The sequence below is a fragment of the Diospyros lotus genome, chromosome 5 (genome assembly GCF_014633365.1).
Source record: "Diospyros lotus cultivar Yz01 chromosome 5, ASM1463336v1, whole genome shotgun sequence".
NCBI lineage: Eukaryota > Viridiplantae > Streptophyta > Magnoliopsida > Ericales > Ebenaceae > Diospyros > Diospyros lotus.
The window spans coordinates 40,346,388-40,364,800 of NC_068342.1; the positions used below are offsets into that span (position 1 = coordinate 40,346,388).

The 18,413-nt window shown below is 32.7% G+C and overlaps 3 protein-coding genes across 3 annotated transcripts; all 3 read left to right on the forward strand.

Moving 5' to 3' along the window:
• The first annotated feature begins 325 nt into the window (after positions 1-325).
• On the forward strand, positions 326-958 carry LOC127802262 (agamous-like MADS-box protein AGL61). Its single transcript, XM_052337975.1, has one exon. It carries the CDS (start codon positions 326-328, stop codon positions 956-958), a length of 633 nt encoding a protein of 210 aa, XP_052193935.1.
• Positions 959-4,246: 3,288 nt separating this feature from the next.
• On the forward strand, positions 4,247-4,933 carry LOC127802263 (agamous-like MADS-box protein AGL62). Its single transcript, XM_052337976.1, has one exon. It carries the CDS (start codon positions 4,247-4,249, stop codon positions 4,931-4,933), a length of 687 nt encoding a protein of 228 aa, XP_052193936.1.
• Positions 4,934-10,587: 5,654 nt separating this feature from the next.
• Positions 10,588-11,313, forward strand: LOC127802264 (agamous-like MADS-box protein AGL61). Its single transcript, XM_052337977.1, has one exon. It carries the CDS (start codon positions 10,588-10,590, stop codon positions 11,311-11,313), a length of 726 nt encoding a protein of 241 aa, XP_052193937.1.
• Positions 11,314-18,413: the final 7,100 nt, after the last annotated feature.

An 18,413-nucleotide genomic window follows, 5' to 3' on the forward strand; every position in this document is an offset into this window, starting at 1 on the left:
TATCATTCATTTTTAATAAAAATGAGCAAAGTTTTAATCAATATTAATTCTGGATAATTAAATTTTCTATATGAGTGATGAAGTGGCAATATATAGTGTATGTAATCTTAATTTCGGATTCTCCCAATTAAGGAAAGATATCTGGATTTCGACCTTTCCTTCAAGTAATGAATTCTTCCCAATATCACATACATTGTATTTTGCCACCTTAATTAGGAATCAATCATGGTGCCCTGCCTTTAAATACCCATTAAACCTTGTTCTCAGGGCACTGCTCCATAGAACATATGCCGATCATCTTCTTCCTTGTAGCGAAGCCCTAGCCATGGAAGGACGATCAGAGCCCAGTGGTTCCAAGAGTGCCCCCACGGCAAAGACCAAGGATGAGCGCAGACGTCAAGTCAAATTCCGCAAACGCCGCTCCCACATCTTCAAGAAGTCCAGCGAACTTTCTACTCTTTGCGGAGCCAATGTAGCGGTGATTGCGTTTTCTCCGTCGAACAAGGCGTATTCGTTCGGATCGCCGAATGTAAACGCCGTGATCGGCCCGCTGTTGGGTGAGAGCCAACGCCCGGAAACCCTTACGGACAGATTAACTGAGGCTCGCCGGAACGCCGCCGCGACGGAGGAGCTGAACGCGGAACTGCTCGGTCTGCAGAAGAGGCTGGAAGAAGAGAAGCGGCGCGGGCGGGCTCTCGATCAGAAGAGGATGGCCAGACAGAGAGAGAACTGGTGGGAGGCCCCCATCGAAGAGATGGAACTTGAGCAGTTGGAGCGGCTGAAGGTGGCGATGGAGGAAGTGCAAATTGGGACCCTCAATCAGGTGGCCATTTTGACGCGGGAGAAGGTCGTCAGTAATTTCGAAGGTGGTGCCCCTCCGTCCGCCGGTGGTCCTCCTCTGTCCGCAGGTGGTCCTCCTCCATCTGATTCAGGCCCGAGTTCGAGCTCCGCCGTTTGAAACAGGGTCTAGTTATAAGTAAATTATGCGCGCGCGCACACACACACACAAACACCAACACACACACACACACACACACACACACACATGTTTATGCCATTCTCATCAGTCTCTTATAATACAATGGTTGTTTTACAGTTTTCAAGGGAATAATATGTTGTATATACTGTCGATTTGAAAACATTTTAGGGATAATCAAACAGAATAGAAGAGAAGAAGGAAAATTACATACAAAAATAGTGGTTTAAAAGTGATAAAACTGGATATAAAGACGGCCTTCACCCCTTTCACATAGAGTGTGGAAGTCTTGTACAGTAGAAACGTTTTAATCTTTTCATTTTATCATTTATTATTAATTATTTGTGACTATTTTTTACCTTTTGCATTTTTTGCTGTTGCTATTACTCCAACTATATTTGTAGCACCCTGGCTAAGTTCAAGTTATTTATGATTTCGATCCCTTTGAAGCCTTGTTATCATCATATGTTGTAGTTTCGTTAATTCTCTTTTGTTCTATTTTGGTCCAATATTTTTGTCATTTATTAATTATGATCTAGTAATTAGAAGTCTACAAAGCGATAAAACTAGATATAATAATGGCTTTTAGTACTCTTTTCACACAGAGCGAGAAGTCTTATGTAGTAGAAATACCCTAATCTTATTATTTTGTCGTTTATTATTAATTATTAGTGGCTAGTTTTTATAAACTCTTACATTTTTTGTTGTTGCTATTACTCCAACTATATTTGTAGCACCCTAGCTATGTTCAAGTTATTTGATTTCCCTTTGAAGCCTTGCTATCATCATATGTCGTTGCTTCATGAATTCTCTTTTTGTTCTATTTCGGTCCAATATTTTTGTCTTTTATTAGTTATAATCTAATAACTGGAAGTCTATAAAGCGATAAAACTAGATATAAGGACGGCCTTCACCCCTTTCACACAAAGTATGAAGTCTTATGCAGTAGAAATGCTTTAATTTTATTATTTTGTCGTTTATTATTAATTATTAGTGACTAGTTTTATAATCTTTGACATTTTTTTGTTGTTGCTATTACTCCAACTAGATTTGTAGCACCCTAGCTATGCTCAAGTTATTTGATTTCCCTTTGAAGCTTTGTTATCATCATATGTTGTAGTTTCATTAATTCTCTTTTGTTATATTTCGGTCCAATATTTTTGTCGTTTATTAGTTATGATCTAATAATTGAAAGTCTATAAAATGATAGAACTAGATATGATAACGATCTTCACCCATTTCAGACAAAACATGAAGTCTTGTGTAGTATAAATGCTCTAATCTTATTATTTTGTCGTTTATAATTAATTATTAGTGACTAGTTTTTATAATCTTTTAGATTTTTTGTTGTTGCTATTACTCCAACTATATTTGTAGCATCCTAGCTATGTTCAAGTTATTTGATTTCTTTTTGAAGCTTTGTTATAATGATCCGTTGTAACTTTGTTAATTCTCTTTTGTTTTATTTCGGCCCAATATTTTTGTCGTTTATTAGTTATGATTTAATAAGTCTATTTTGTCGTTCATTAGTTATTGTGTGGGTTGCAACATTTCATTGACCAAAGAAAATCTTCTTCATCGACCATTGGAGATGTCATATGGGGTTGAGTTGCAGGAGTCTATTTTGAGTATAAGATTAGCCCAAACTTTCTGATGAAATGGAAATGAGAAAGTGAATTAGCAGAAGTAATCTTTTATATATTGGGAGATTGGAATAAGGAGAGTACGTGGTGAATAGGAGAAAATTGGAGCATAGCACTATTATTTGCTGCCTGATTTGTTGGTTATTTTGGTTGGTCCCAAGCTCTTTTTTTTTGGAGGGAGGGGGGGGGGGGGGTGTTGGGGGTTAGATAAAATCGTAGGGGCTGCAAATCAATGGATCGACCAAAGAAAGTAATAGGAAAACCAAAAATCATAATGAATTTCAACAAAAACTAAAGAAAAAAGAAGAAAAGAAAGGAAGAGAAACGAACATATCTAAGGCCAAACAAACACCCAAATAAGATTGCTCGAGAACACTAAATTCAATGCATTACTAGTCCAACCATTGCCTTCAATGCAAAGAGGAGCAACACTTGGCACACACTAACAAGCAAATCCCAAGCACCATCTCGTTCGCAATCTAAGGTCGATGAATAAGAGTTTAGGGGGGGGTGTATATAAGATGGCTGAAGAATCCAAAATTAGGAATGAAAATGACCAATTGTCACTGATGCACGCTTGAAGAGAGAGACCGTGGCTATGACAGGAGTAGTACAATGGACAAATATTAGGACTATATAAAAAGATTTTTCCTTCAACTTTTGCAGTGTTGGTTGTGGTTTACTAAAGCTTTTGTTATCCTCGTCCTTTTTGGCGTTTTTCATTGCTAAGCGAAAATATTAAAAGTTATGTCGACATTATAAATGTCATGCCACCGACTTTTAAGTCCCAACGAATTTATAGTAGTTCGTTATTTTTTCCCGTTATATATCCTAGTCCTTTTGTGCCGTTGTTTTTTGTTAAGTAAAAATAGTAAGAGTCAAATTGACATTATTAATGTCGCGATGCTAACCTTAGTTAATTAAGATAAAGTATAATTTATGATACAATGATAAAAATATTAAAAGAAGACAACTTAACTTAGATCCTTGAAGCCACAAACCCAGGATCGTAGAGGTGGCTAACCACCAAAGGGTCATTACAATTACAATTACAATTACAATTACAATATTGTTGTTGAGTGGTGTATATTTACCCCCTTTTTTTCCGTCATTAATTCACTTCAAAAAGACATAAGAAACACTCACAAAATTGCCCTACATATAAATTTTCTTTAGGGATACTATGCATCTTCCTATTTCTATTGTTGCCTACCTTTAATAATTGGGGTCAATTTTTATTTTTATTTTTTGAGATGAGAATTATTATACAAATAAATAAGTGTCGACAGTGTGGAATGAGTAATGCAGATTTTAACGGGAATTAGGTATAATTATTATATTATTATCTGCATTAGGAGAGGAGAATTCCTATTATTACCAAAACAAGCAAAAAGGAAAGTAAAAAAAGAATTTTATTTTCTTTCAAAAGAAAAGGAAAATAGAAAAGAAAAAACATTAATTCTTATCACTAATACCATAGGAAGTATAAAAATGAATTCAATAATGCCACCAGAATTGTAAATGGCACGTGGGTAGGCAGCAAGAGGTCGATCTCCTCCTTAAATACCGATCAAACCTAGCCATTTCTTCTGTGAATTGACCAAAAGAAACCCTAGAAACCCTAGCCATGGCAAAGGAAAAGATGCAGAGAGACATCAACCTGCCGCTCATCTTCTCCAGGCGCCGAGCCAGCCTCTTCAAGAAGGCCAACGAGCTTTCAATTCTCTGCGGGGCCAAGGTGGCGGTGATCGCGTTCTCGCCGACCAACAAGGCGTATTCATTCGGTGCCCCAAATCTAGACGCCGTCATCGGGGTCTTCATGGGCCAAGACTGGCGAGTCGAACCCGAGGCCGACCAAGTTAAGGAGTCTGGCGAGAGCGGGGTCGTGAGGGAGATGGACTCGCGGATGAGCTATTTTAAGGCAAGGCTGGAGGAGGAGAGGCGGCGCGGCCACGCTCTTGACCAGATGAGGGCGGCGAATCGGAGGGAGCGCTGGTGGGACGCGCCGATCGAGGAGATGAACATGGAACAGTTGGCCCTGCTCCAGGCCTCCCTGGAGGAGCTGAAGAAACTGTCGTTGGAGGAGAAGGATAGGCTCGAGGACGATGAAGCAGCTAGTAGTTTATGCATTCTGGCACAGCAGGACCTCCCTCCGCCGCCGCCATTTCACCTTGGGTCTAGTTCTTCTGGCAGCGGAAGTGGTGGTCCTACGCCGTTTACGGCGGCGGGACCTGGCTCTTCTGGATATCCTGGGGCTTCCAGTTCTGCTGGTCCAATCGGACGCCCTGGATTTCGTCGTGGCAATCGTGCTTAGTGGGTTGTGTTAGGGTTCTTAAATAATTTGGCTTTGATGTTTAATCTTATCTTGCCTTTGGTTGATTAGAAGGAAATTGTATCTTTTGCCTTTGGTTGATTAGAAGGAAATTGTATCTTTTTCATTTGGTTAATGTTTAGTTTGCATTCGAATTCTATTTCTTTTAGTTTTAAGAATTTGTGATCAAATTCAAAGATAAACAAATTAGGGTTTTCTAGAAACAAAAAAACACCTGAACCAGATCAACCAAAGTAGATGAATAGATAGAGATCATCACAATAGTAGTTCATTCATCATATTATCTTATCGGTAGACTCCGGACAAAAGTTCATAAAGAGAAGCTTTAACAGTTTGTTTTTTAAATTCCTAAAAAGAAAATGTGAATGAATAATAAAGGTTGTAAGATCACTGCTGATATTAAAAAAAGATTTATTTTTTAATTATTATTCTTATAGGTTGTCGATATCTCAACAAATTCAATTATAAAAAAGTTCAATTATCTAGTAAAATAAGAGTTCAAGTTCTTTCTCTCTCGTCATGTATTACCTATATTCATTCTCTACATATTAAGTCGTTCATGTGTACATTCTATATTTTCTATTTTCATTCCCCTTCGTCAAAGAGCCTTTTCAATTGTATTCTTAATTGTAGAAAATTATTAGGATAGATTGAGATTTTCTATCAATTTAATTAACACAAAGAAAAGTACATTAAAATATGCCATAGTAAACTAGAAAAAAGTGATTGCCTAATGAACAAATAATTATTATAATAAAAGAACTTACTTGATTCAATTGTAGAATAGTTAGCGCTTTACAAAATGTGTTAATTAATAGTTATGAGACTTGCGACTGCTGTAAAATAAATTATCGTTATGTGGCCTCCCGATGGGATAATGGGGTAGTGGATGACGACGGTTATTTTGATAGAAGAAACTGCCTATAACCGCTACATTAAGCGGTTATCGGTTTCTCTCTTTCAATGTTCTCAATTTTAGGTTTTTAATAGCAAAATCAATACTTTTATTTTTAGTTTTACTTGTGAATAGTCATTATATCTCGAATCTATAAAACCCTATTTCCGCTTTTCCAAAACGATTGCACACATCCATAAAGCGACAACCAATAGTTATTTCGAAAAATCTATCCTGAATATTATCCACATAGTTTATTAATTTATCGTTGTCGAGAAAGATTAACCGTTATCATTGTGTATGTAGATGGCAAATATATCTATTTCTAAAAAAAAAATAATCCCTTAAAAGGGCATTTCAATTTTTTGAATTATCATTTTTTTCTAGCTAAATTATCATTCTTTTCTAGACGATTTTGATTTTGATATTTTTTAGTAAAAATTAGCTGTCATCAAGTAAAAACATCTTGAAGACCCTAGAACCTTCGGTTCGAGATTGGAATCTTGTTATATACAGAAATTTTTAATTTATTATTTTAATATATTACGAATTCTAATATGAGATTTCATTGTATTCTAATCTTATCTTGTAATAAAAAAAAAAAGAGAGAAAAAAAGAGATAGGTTTAAACATCCAATTCAAGTAATAATGGCTATATTCATGAATTCAAAATTTTTAAGAAAATAAAGTATAATTATTATTTAAATAAAAAGAAATATTTAGTTTGAGTAATACTATGGTATGTAAATGCATATGCAATGCAATAATCAATAATAACCCCAACTGATCAACCAATTGGGAACAGTAAGAGATGATCTCCTCTTTTAAATACCCAACAAACATTAAAATAAGGCATATTTTAATGTAATTTTCATTGTGTTATTTTGCAATATAAAAAAATATATATAAAGTTCAATTAAAATTGGATTAATTACCCCCAAAATGGGTAAATTATGTAAAAAAATACACTCACCTTTTAGTGTGTTCTCCATTTTAGGCCGATTATTTAATAGCAAAACTAATATTTTTTTTTCAATATTATTTGTGAATAGTCATTATATCTCATATCTAAAATCCTATTTTCTCTTTTTCAAAACGAAAACTCACAGTTATCTTAAAAAATCTATCCTGAATATTATTCACATAGTTTATTTAGTGTTGTTGAGAAAGGCTAACCGTTATCATTGTATATGTAGATGACGAATAGATCTATTTCTAAAATAAAATAATCCCTTGAAGGGCATTTCAATTTTTTGAATTATCATTCTTTTTTTTTTAAATTTTGCTTAAACGTAAAAAGGCAAAAAAATAGTGTAAATTAGCTGAATTATCATTCTTTTCTAGACGATTTTGATTTTGATATTTTTTAGTAAAAATTAGCTGTCATCAAGTTAAAACATCTTGAAGACCCTAGAACCTTCGGTTAGATTGGAATCTTGTCATATGTAAAAACTTTTAACTTATTATTTTAATATATGATGAATTGTAATATGAGATTTCATTGTATTCTAATCTTATCTGGTAATAAAAAAAGAGAGAAAAAAGAGATGGGTTTAAACATCCAATTCAAGTAATAATGGCTATATTCATGAATTCAAAATTTTCAAGAAAATAAAGTATAATTATTACTTAAAATAAAAAGAAATATTTAGTTTGAGTAATAATATGGCAAGTAAATGCAAATGCAATGCAATAATCAATAATAACCCCAACTGATCAACCAATTGGGAACAGTAAGAGATCATCTCCTCTTTAAATACCCAACAAACATTAAAATAAGGCATATTTTAATGTAATTTTCTTTGTGTTATTTTGTAATATAAAAAAAATATATATAAGGTTCAATTAAAATTGGATTAATTACCCCCAAAATGGGTAAATTATGTAAAAAAATACACTCACCTTTCAGTGTCTTCTCAATTTTAGGCCGATTATTTAATTTTTTAATAGCAAAACTAATATTTTTTTCTTTAGTTTTACTTGTGAATAGTCATTATATCTCGTATCTAAAACCCTATTTTCTTTTTTTCAAAACTATCGAGCACATTCATAAAGCAACAACCCACAGTTATTTTAAAAAATCTATCCTGAATATTATTCATATAGTTTATTTAGTGTTGTCGAAAGAGACTAACCATTGTCATTGTATATGTAGATGATGAATAGATCTATTTCTAAAATAAAATAATCCTTTGAAAGGGCATTTCAATTTTTTGAATTATCATTTTTTAAAATAAATTTTGCATAAACGTAAAATGGAAAAAAACAGTGTAAATTAGTTGAATTATCATTTTTTTTTAGACGATTTTGATATTTTGAAATTTTTTAGTAAAAATTAGCTGTCATCAAGTAAAAACATCTTGAAGACCCTAGAACCTTCTATTAGATTGGAATTTTGTCATATGTAAAAACTTTTAATTTATTATTTTAATATATTACGAATCGTAATATGAGATTTCATTATATTCTAATCTTATCTTGTAATAAAAAAAGAGAGAGAAAAAGAGATGGGTTTAAATATCCAATTCGAGTAATAATGGCTATATTCATGAATTCAAAATTTTCAAGAAAATAAAGTATAATTATTACTTAAAATAAAAAGAAATATTTAGTTTGAGTAATACTTTGGTAAGTAAATGCATATGCAATGCAATAATCAATAATAACCCCCAACTGATCAACCAATTGGGAACAGTAAGAGATCATCTCCTCTTTAAATACCCAACAAACATTAAAATAAGGCATATTTTAATGTAATTTTCTTTGTGTTATTTTGCAATATAAAAAAAATATATGTAAGGTTCAATTAAAATTGGATTAATTACCCCCAAAATGGGTAAATTATGCAAAAAAATACACTCACCTTTCAGTGTCTTCTCAATTTTAGGCCGATTATTTAATTTTTTAATAGCAAAACTAATATTTTTTTTCTTTAGTTTTAGTTGTGAATAGTCATTATATCTCATATCTAAAACCCTATTTTCTCTTTTTCAAAACTATCGAGTACATCCATAAAGCAACAACCCACAGTTATTTTAAAAAATCTATCCTGAATATTATTCACATAGTTTATTTAGTGTTGTTGAGAGAGACTAACCATTGTCATTGTATATGTAGATGATGAATAGATCTATTTCTAAAATAAAATAATCCCTTGAAAGGGCATTTCAATTTTTTGAATTATCATTTTTTAAATAAATTTTGCATAAACGTAAAATGGAAAAAAACAGTATAAATTAGTTGAATTATCATTTTTTTCTAGACGATTTTGATTTTTTGAAATTTTTTAGTAAAAATTAGCTGTCATCAAGTAAAAACATCTTGAAGACCCTAGAACCTTCGATTAGATTGGAATCTTGTCATATGTAAAAACTTTTAATTTATTATTTTAATATATTACGAATCATAATATAAGATTTTATTATATTCTAATCTTATCTCGTAATAAAAAAAGAGAGAAAAAAAGAGATGGGTTTAAACATCCAATTCGAGTAATAATGGTTATATTCATGAATTCAAAATTTTCAAGAAAATAAAGTATAATTATTACTTAAAATAAAAAGAAATATTTAGTTTGAGTAATACTTTGGTAAGTAAATGCATATGCAATGCAATAATCAATAATAACCCCCAACTGATCAACCAATTGGGAACAGTAAGAGATCATCTCCTCTTTAAATACCCAACAAACATTAAAATAAGGCATATTTTAATGTAATTTTCTTTGTGTTATTTTGCAATATAAAAAATATATATGTAAGGTTCAATTAAAATTGGATTAATTACCCCAAAAATGGGTAAATTATGTAAAAAAATACACTCACCTTTCAGTGTCTTCTCAATTTTAGGCTGATTATTTAATTTTTTAATAGCAAAACTAATATTTTTTTCTTTAGTTTTACTTGTGAATAGTCATTATATCTCGTATCTAAAATCCTATTTTCTCTTTTTCAAAACTATCGTGCACATCCATTAATCGACAACCCACACTTATTTTAAAAATTCTATCCTGAATATTATTCACATAGTTTATTTTGTGTTGTCGAGAAAGACTAACCGTTGTCATTGTATATGTAGATGACGAATAGATCTATTTCTAAAATAAAATAATCCCTTGAAAGGGCATTTCAATTTTTTGAATTATCATTCTTTTTTAAATAAATTTTGCATAAATATAAAATGGCAAAAAACAGTGTAAATTAGCTGAATTATCATTCTTTTCTAGACGATTTTGATTTTGATTTTTTGATATTTTTTAGGAAAAATTAGCTGTCATCAAGTAAAACATCTTGAAGACCCTAGAACCTTCGGTTAGATTGAAATCTTGTCATATGTATAAACTTTTAACTTATTATTTTAATATATTACGAATCGTAATATGAGATTTCATTATATTGTAATCTTATCTGGTAATAAAAAAAGAGAGAGAAAAAAGAGATGAGTTTAAACATCCAATTCAAGTAATAATGGCTATATTCATGAATTCAAAATTTTCAAGAAAATAAAGTATAATTATTACTTAAAATAAAAAGAAATATTTAGTTTGAGTAATAATATGGTAAGTAAATGCATATGCAATGCAATAATCAATAATAACCCCCAACTGAGCAACCAATTGGGAACTGTAAGAGATCATCTCCTCTTTAAATACCCAACAAACATTTGCTTCAGGGCAACCCACAAATCAAACATATTTCCCAATCTTCTTCATTTCCTTCTCGTGAAACCCTAGCCGGAAGCCATGGAAAGAGCCAAAGATGGCCGCAAGAAGCTTCCAATGGTCAAGATCGAGAATGACAACCACCTTCGATCCTGCTTCTCCAAACGCCGATATGACATTTTCAGTAAGGCCACTGATCTTACGGTCATGTGCGGAACGAAGTTGGTGGTTATCGTGTTCTCGCCGGGAAAAAGAGTGTTCGCGTTTGGCCACCCGAGTGCCGACGCCGTCGTCGATGAGTTCTTGGCTCAGAACGGGGAGCCAAATACTTATCAGAGAGGCAAAGAGATCGAGGGTGCGCCAAAAAGCGGCTTGACGGAGCTGTGCTCGCGTCTGAGCCATGTGGAGGAGAAGCTGGCGAGGGCGAGGTACAGGGGCCGAGCGCTTGACGCCAGGCTGATGGCTTTCCGGGGAGAGAATTGGTGGGGGGCGCCGATCGAGGGGATGAATCTGGAGCAGCTGGAGCAGCTGATGGTCGCCATGGAGGAGCTGAAGATCAAGGTGGGGGATCAGACGCAGGAGATGCAGCAGGCCGCCTCGCCGCCATTTGATGTAGGGGGATCAAGTTCTTCGGTTGATGGTGTGGGCTATGGTGCTCCGCCTATGGATGAAGGTCCGAGTGGTGTGCCGCCGTGTGATGATGATGACAGTTGTTTTGTGGGCGGCGGTCCGCCGGCGTTCCTTGGTGGAGAGAACCCCAGGGCTTCGCGCCCTGGTGGTATAATTCAGCACCCATGGCTATGGTAGAGTCTTATGTTGTCTTTGATCTTCTGTTTAGTTTGAAGGAAACGTCTTAGTCTTATGTTGTCTTTGATCTTCTGTTAGTTTGAAGGAAACAATGTCTTAGTCTAATTATGTTGTCTTTGATCTCAGTCTCATGTTGTCTTTGATCTTCTGTTTAGTTTGAAGGAAACAATGTCTTAAGTCTTTTGTTGTCTTTGATCTTCTGTTTAGTTTGAAGGAAACAATGTCTCTGTCTTAATTTTCAATGTTTGTTTTCAATCTCTCTCTCTCTCTCTCTCTAGATCTCAAGCTATAATAGAAGGGGAAAATGCTATTGGTACATAATTCATATAAAACGCTTACTTTGCCAAATAATTCATATATAGCCATCAGGAACAAAATTATAATATCAAACCAATGAAGCCTTTTTTCCTTAACACACCTTATTTTACCAAATAATTCATCTTAGATTACTAATTAAAACAATTATTCCTTATTCCTCGCAATTAGCTAGGGAGTAGCGTGTATTCGGAATGTTCTAATCTCATTTATTATTTTGTCGTTTATTATTATTTATTGACAACTAATTTTTATCTTTTGTTTTTTGTATTCCTATCGATCGCTCCAAATATTTTAGCACCCCATGCATGTTCGAATTAATTACTCGATTTCCTTCTTATAGTTTTTTTTTAATTTTCTAGCATTGCTTCGTTTCTTTTGTTCTATTGTTGTCTCGTATTTTTGTCGTTTATTATTAATTATTAGTTATTAATTTTTACCCTTTTTCTTTTGTATTAACATCGCTTTAAATGTTTTAATTACCATCCAATGCTCGGATTATTCGACTCCTTTTTGTAGCTTTGTGTTTTTTTTTTTTTTTGCTTTTTGTTTTTCTTTGGTAGAACATAGATTAAGATAGAAGCCAAAAAAACAAGAAGGTGGCTAGGCAAAGGGAGAAAGCTAAGCCTAAAAGACCAAAACCTAGAGTTAACCAAGACTGGTCGTCATCAACAAAGAGACGCATTGAAGCAAGCCTTAAAAGTCATTGTAGAACAAAGGGCTAAGCAAGTGAGTTTTTGCCTGTAAGAGATGAGCCCAATCAGGTGTGAGCAACGCGTAGGCAGGCGCCACACCAATCATAATCAGAAAACGCAAAAGGTAGCCCCCACGGGCATAGCACGGATGATTCACTGGGTAGAAGATTGCACCCAAGAAAACGCAAAAGGCTTGCAGTCATGTGAGTACAACAAAGCATCCTATAGCAATAGAAATAGAGTGCCAACTGATGACTAAATTTTACCTTTTCTTTTACTTTTTTGTATTGCCAATATTCCTGCAAATATTTTAGCATCCCATGTTCAAATTATTTTGATTTCTTTTTGTAGCCATGTTTAATTATCTATTGTTGTTTCATTTCTTTTGTTTTGTTTTTGTTGTTGCCAAGACATATATAATAATAAATTTATTTAACGGCAACATCGTCATCAAGTCGTCTGAACCTGCAAGAAAGAAAACCCGAGGGCGTGGGGAGATCCCTGCAAACACTTTTATACTTAAATTAAATACTAAAAATAATGTAGATTGTATTAAAACTACTATTAGAGATGTATATTTTCGGGAATAAGTGTTTGTTGATTTATAGAGAAATATGAAGTAATCTCTTAAGTAAATTGGGAATGAGTGTCTATTTATTTATATTTTCAGATAACATTTAACTTGATATTCTGAAACCCATTATAATTAGGATTCTTACAAATGATATATCTCTTTGACTTTTCCTAACTTTACTGGAATTAGAATTTTTTCGAATAACATCTATCTCTTATGGATACATTTATCTTCTTTAAAAAAAAATTGGATATCAGAGTTATCTAGTTTGTCTGTTGCGTAGGACCCTCTCCCCTGGTATAAGGAAATTTACACCTTTAGCCCAAAAAGTTATTTTGGGCTTTTTTGATATTTTAATGAGTTTTTGCCTATGACACAACAATTGCTTCCGATTATTTCATTCAATTTTCTCGAATGGAAGAGTAGACTGTGTTGTGGTTTGCCCTTATTTCTGATGATAGATTATTCTCACATTTTTTGAATTTCTGATTTTGGATCATTCTCACACTCTTTGCGTTTTTTTATTCCAGATCATTTTCATGTCTTTTGCTTTTGATTTTGAATCATTCTCACGCTTTTTGTGTTTCTGATTCCAAATCATTCTCACACTTTTTGTATTTCTAATTCTAGACCATTTTCACGCTTTTTGCATTTATGATTCTAAATCATTTTCACGCTTTTTACAATTTTAATTTTTTGAATTGTTCTCGCACATTCGCGCTTTGATTTTTTGAACTGTTCTTGTCCCTTCATGCTTAAGTTTTTAAACCATTCTCTCACGTTCGTGCTTCGATTTTTAAAGTGTTCTTTGACATCACGCTTTAATTTTTTGAATCGTTCTCATCCATTTGCGTTTCTATTTTTTTGAATCGTTCTCATTTCGTGCTTTGGAGTGCAAAATGTTCTCACACATTTACACTTTGGTTTTTTTTAACCATTTTCGTGCATTTACGCTTTGATTTTTTGAACCATTCTCGGGTATTTGCGCTTTGATTTTTTTTGAACCATTCTCACGCCTTCATGCTTCAATTTTTAAACCGTTCCTGTATATTTGTGCTTTGATTTTTTGAACCGTTCTTGCACATTTTCTTTGATTTTTTGAACCATTCTCTAGCATTTGCATTTTAGTCTTTTGAACCTTTCTCACTCTTTCGTGCTTTGATTTTTAAATCGTTCTCGCATGTTCGCGCTTTGGTTTTTTGAACCATTCTCTAGCATTTGCATTTTAGTCTTTTGAACCTTTCTCACTCCTTCGTGCTTTGATTTTTAAATTGTTCTCGCACGTTCGTGCTTTGGTTTTTTGAACCATTCTTGTGCATTTGCGCTTCGATTTTTTGAACCGTTCTCATGTCTTCGTGCTTCAGTTTTTAAACTGTTATTGCACATTTGTGCTTCATTTTTTTAAAATCGTTCTTATGCTTTTATGCTTCAGTTTTTAAACCGTTCTTGCACGTTAGCGCTTCGAATTTTTGAACCATTCTCAAGCATTTGTGATTTGATTTTTTGAATAGTTCTCACGCATTCATGTTTTGATTTTTAAACCATTCTCACACATTGGCGCTTCGATTTTTTGAACCGTTCTCGTGCATTTGCAATTTAGTTTTTTAATCGCTCTCACGCCTTCGTGTTTTGGTTTTTATATCATTCTCGTACATTTGCGCTTTTATTTTTGAATTGTTCTTGAGCATTTGCGCTTCATTTTTTTGAATAGTTCTCATGCCTTTGTGCTTTAATTTTTAAATTGTTCTTCCATGTTTGCGCTTTGATTTTTTGAACTGTTCTCGAGCATTTGCGATTTGATTTTTTGAATCATTCCCATGCATTCGTGCTTCGATTTTTAAACCATTCTCGCATATTCGCACTTTGATTTTTTGAACAATTAATTCTTGCACATTTGCACTTTATTTTTTTTTTGAACTTTTCTGGCACATTTGTGCTTCAGTTTTTAAGCCATTCTTGCACATTCGCGCTTTGGTTTTCTGAACCGTTCTCGTGCATTTGTGCTTCAATTTTTTGAATTGTTCTCACACGTTCGTGCTTCAATTTTTAAACGGTTATCGTACATTTGCGTTTTAGTTTTGTTAATTGTTCTCACGCATTTGCACTTTGATTTTTTGAACCGTTCTCACGCCTTCGTGTTTTGATTTTTAAATCGTTCTTGCACGTTAACACTTCAATTTTTTGAACCATTCTCACGCATTTACACTTTGATTTTTTGAACCTATTCTCATGCCTTCATGCTTCAATTTTTAAACCATTCTCACATGTTCGAGCTTATATTTTTTGAACTATTCTCGTGCATTTGTGCTTTTGTTTTTTAACAACATCTGCATGTATTCGGGAGCAAGTCATTCGTCTATCAATGCAAGTGACCCCAAAATATCTTAACAAGTCTTCTTCATTCCACATGTGTTCGAGGTGTGTTCTTCATCCGTTGACGCAAGTGACCCCCGAACATTTTAACAATCTTCAACAATTCGTGTATCTTCATTGACCCTTAAACATCTTAACGATTTTTATATTAGCAGTTTTCCTGTATGTGTCCGAGGCAAATATTTTGTTTATCGACATTATTGACTCCTAGACATTTTAACGGTCTTTTTGATCATTCGCGTGTGTTTAGGGTGAGACTTCTGTTGACACAAGTGACCGTCGATCATCTTATTTTGGGCTTTTGAACTTTTTTTAATCTTGTAATGAATTTTTGTGTATGACACAACAATTCTATTAATTTGTTGTCTTATTTATAGCATCCAATGTTTGATTTATTTGATTTCCATTTATAGCATCCGATGTTAAAATTGAATCAAACCAGTTTAAGTCTGGATATACTTACTAAGATCCCATGCCCAACTCGAACCCATAATCCATTAACCCATGGTCCAGATCCGTCGCGATTCGGTCGTCGAGTTGGGCCGTCGTCTTCACCAAGCTGCTTCGGAGGGAATGGGATGGTTTCTGCTTTTGCCTTGGTTCTGGCTGGGCCTTCACGATCGGGTTAGATGGACTGTGTTCTGGATAATGAATTGTAGCTTTCAAGGTTTTTGGGCCTTGCTGGCACATCCGAGATACAACTTGGGTCCGGTAGGCCCAACAGTATCCAGGCCCTTTTGGGTCGGCCCAGTGGACCTATTTTTGCTTCGGTTTTGTAAACTCATAATTAAAAGATAAAATGTTAAAAGAATATACAAATTATAGATTAAAAAAGAAAACATTTATATTGGAATAAATGTATGCATAAACAAAGAATGTTGATGATTTAAATATAAAAAAAATTAAAACATTACTCTGTTGAACAGAAAATATTCTAATTATTTTATTTTAATTACAATAATTATTTTATTTTAATTACTATTTTCACACATCAAAATAAAATAGTAAGAACTAAGATATTTGTTGACGTTTCTAATCATTTATCTTGACACGATGCAAATATTTATAATTTTTGACATAAAGGAAATATAATAATTAATCTAAAACACCTAACAAAACAAACTCGAGCAAGATGGTAATAGGTTAATAAATAAGTCTCGTTTATTCATTTTAAGTTGAAATGACTATGAAAAATTTATGGCCAAATCTATATTTTTATTCTTGTACATTCATGTTTTTTTTATTGGTCACATGAACTTTTCGTTGTATCGATTACTCTTGAATTTGATTTTTGAGTCAATTTAACCTCTTATATTTTGACATTTTTTTTGTGTGACAATTCAAACATTTCGTTATTTCGATTACACTCACTTTTTAAATGAATTTAACCCCTATACTTTCATATGTAAAGAAGAAAAAAAAAAAATAAAGTGAGATAACAAAATACACATCATATTCAATTCATGTCAAAATATAAGATTTAAATTGACTCAAAAATGCAAATTTAGCGATGCAATTGAAATGATGAAAAGTTTGGGTCGCCAGACGAAAGAAAGATCAAAGTACAGGGATTAAATTGACTCAAAAATACGTATCCATGAGTGTAAACAAAATAACAAAAAATTCAAGTTACCACACCAAAAAAATAACATGAAAGTACAAGGACATAAATATAAATTTAGCTAAAAACTTAAAGAGTTGTTCTCTTCGTGTTTCAGTTTTTAATTTTGAATTTATTTTCAGTTTTGTGTTTTGAGTGTCTGTTTTGTAATTGCTGAAAATGCGTTTTTTTTTTCTATAGTATTTTTCGCGTTTTAAAAGTTTTGAGCATATTTATGATGAAAATAAGTAAAACGACTTTTTATTGTTTTAAGTTTTCTTCACAAATTTTTTTCTTGTTTAAAAAATAGAGTTTTAAAAATATGAAAATAAATGTATTTTTATTATTTTAAAAAATTAAAAATTAAACACAGTTGAAAACAATAAAAAGAACATTACCTTATATTTTTAGCCACAAAGACAAATTAATTTATTCGAATATTTATTAAAATCAATCTTAATTATCCATTAAGCACTAATTAAATTGAACTTCAATATATATATATATATATATATATATAGATCAACAACCAAAGCAGAAGCCCAGGATTAGAACAAGTAAACGCCTCCAGATTAGCCAAAGCACCAACCATTATAGATAACAAGCCAACCCAACCATATCTCTGTAACATCGCATGGACATTCATCCCACCTTCAATTAATTAATTTATTTTGCTAAGTGCAGAGGTGGGATTGTAACCGGCTTGATATTCGATGATCGATGTATTGTGAAGTCATTTGGGAGCCAATGAAGTTTCTCTAACTACGTACCGACGATTATCTAAGGATGTTAAGAGTTTTACTTTTTTGATATAATATATCAAATAGATGTGTCGTATCGGAAAGAATACTCAAAAAAGTAAGAATTAATTATGCATAGTTTGGCTATGTGTTTTTTTTAAAGGTTTTAAGCTGGATAGTGTTTAACCTAATTATAGCGTTTAAGTTGATAATGTGTTTGGCAAAATATACTTTTAACCTATTAATTAATAATTATGTGTTTGATTTGAAATAACTGATAAGCTATCAGAATATGATAAAAAGATGAAAATAAATATATTATTGAATAATATAAAAAATTACCTAAAATATTTATTTTTAATAAAATTAATTATAAATTATTGTTATATAAATGTATATATATGTTAGAATTAATTAAAAATATATTAATACAATATATATGTATATATATATGTTAAAATTACTATTAATATATATATATATATATACAGAGACACAGAGGAGATTATTGGAGGACGACGATGGTGGGGGCGACGGATGATGGCCAGAAAAAGCTGGGACGAAGGTGAACGGTGGGGGCGATGGTGATGGTCGAAAAAGATGGTGGTGACAATGACGAGTAGGAGGCAGATTGAAGAAGAATGGCAATGGCTGTAAATTATTCAAAAGATTAAGGTTAGAATAGTCATTTAGTTAATCAACCCAACTTATTTAATAACAACTTTTATCAAAAGTTGGTGAGTGATAGCTTTTCTAAAAACTAATATAAGAGATAGTTTAAACGCTCTTAGTTAAAGCCAAAC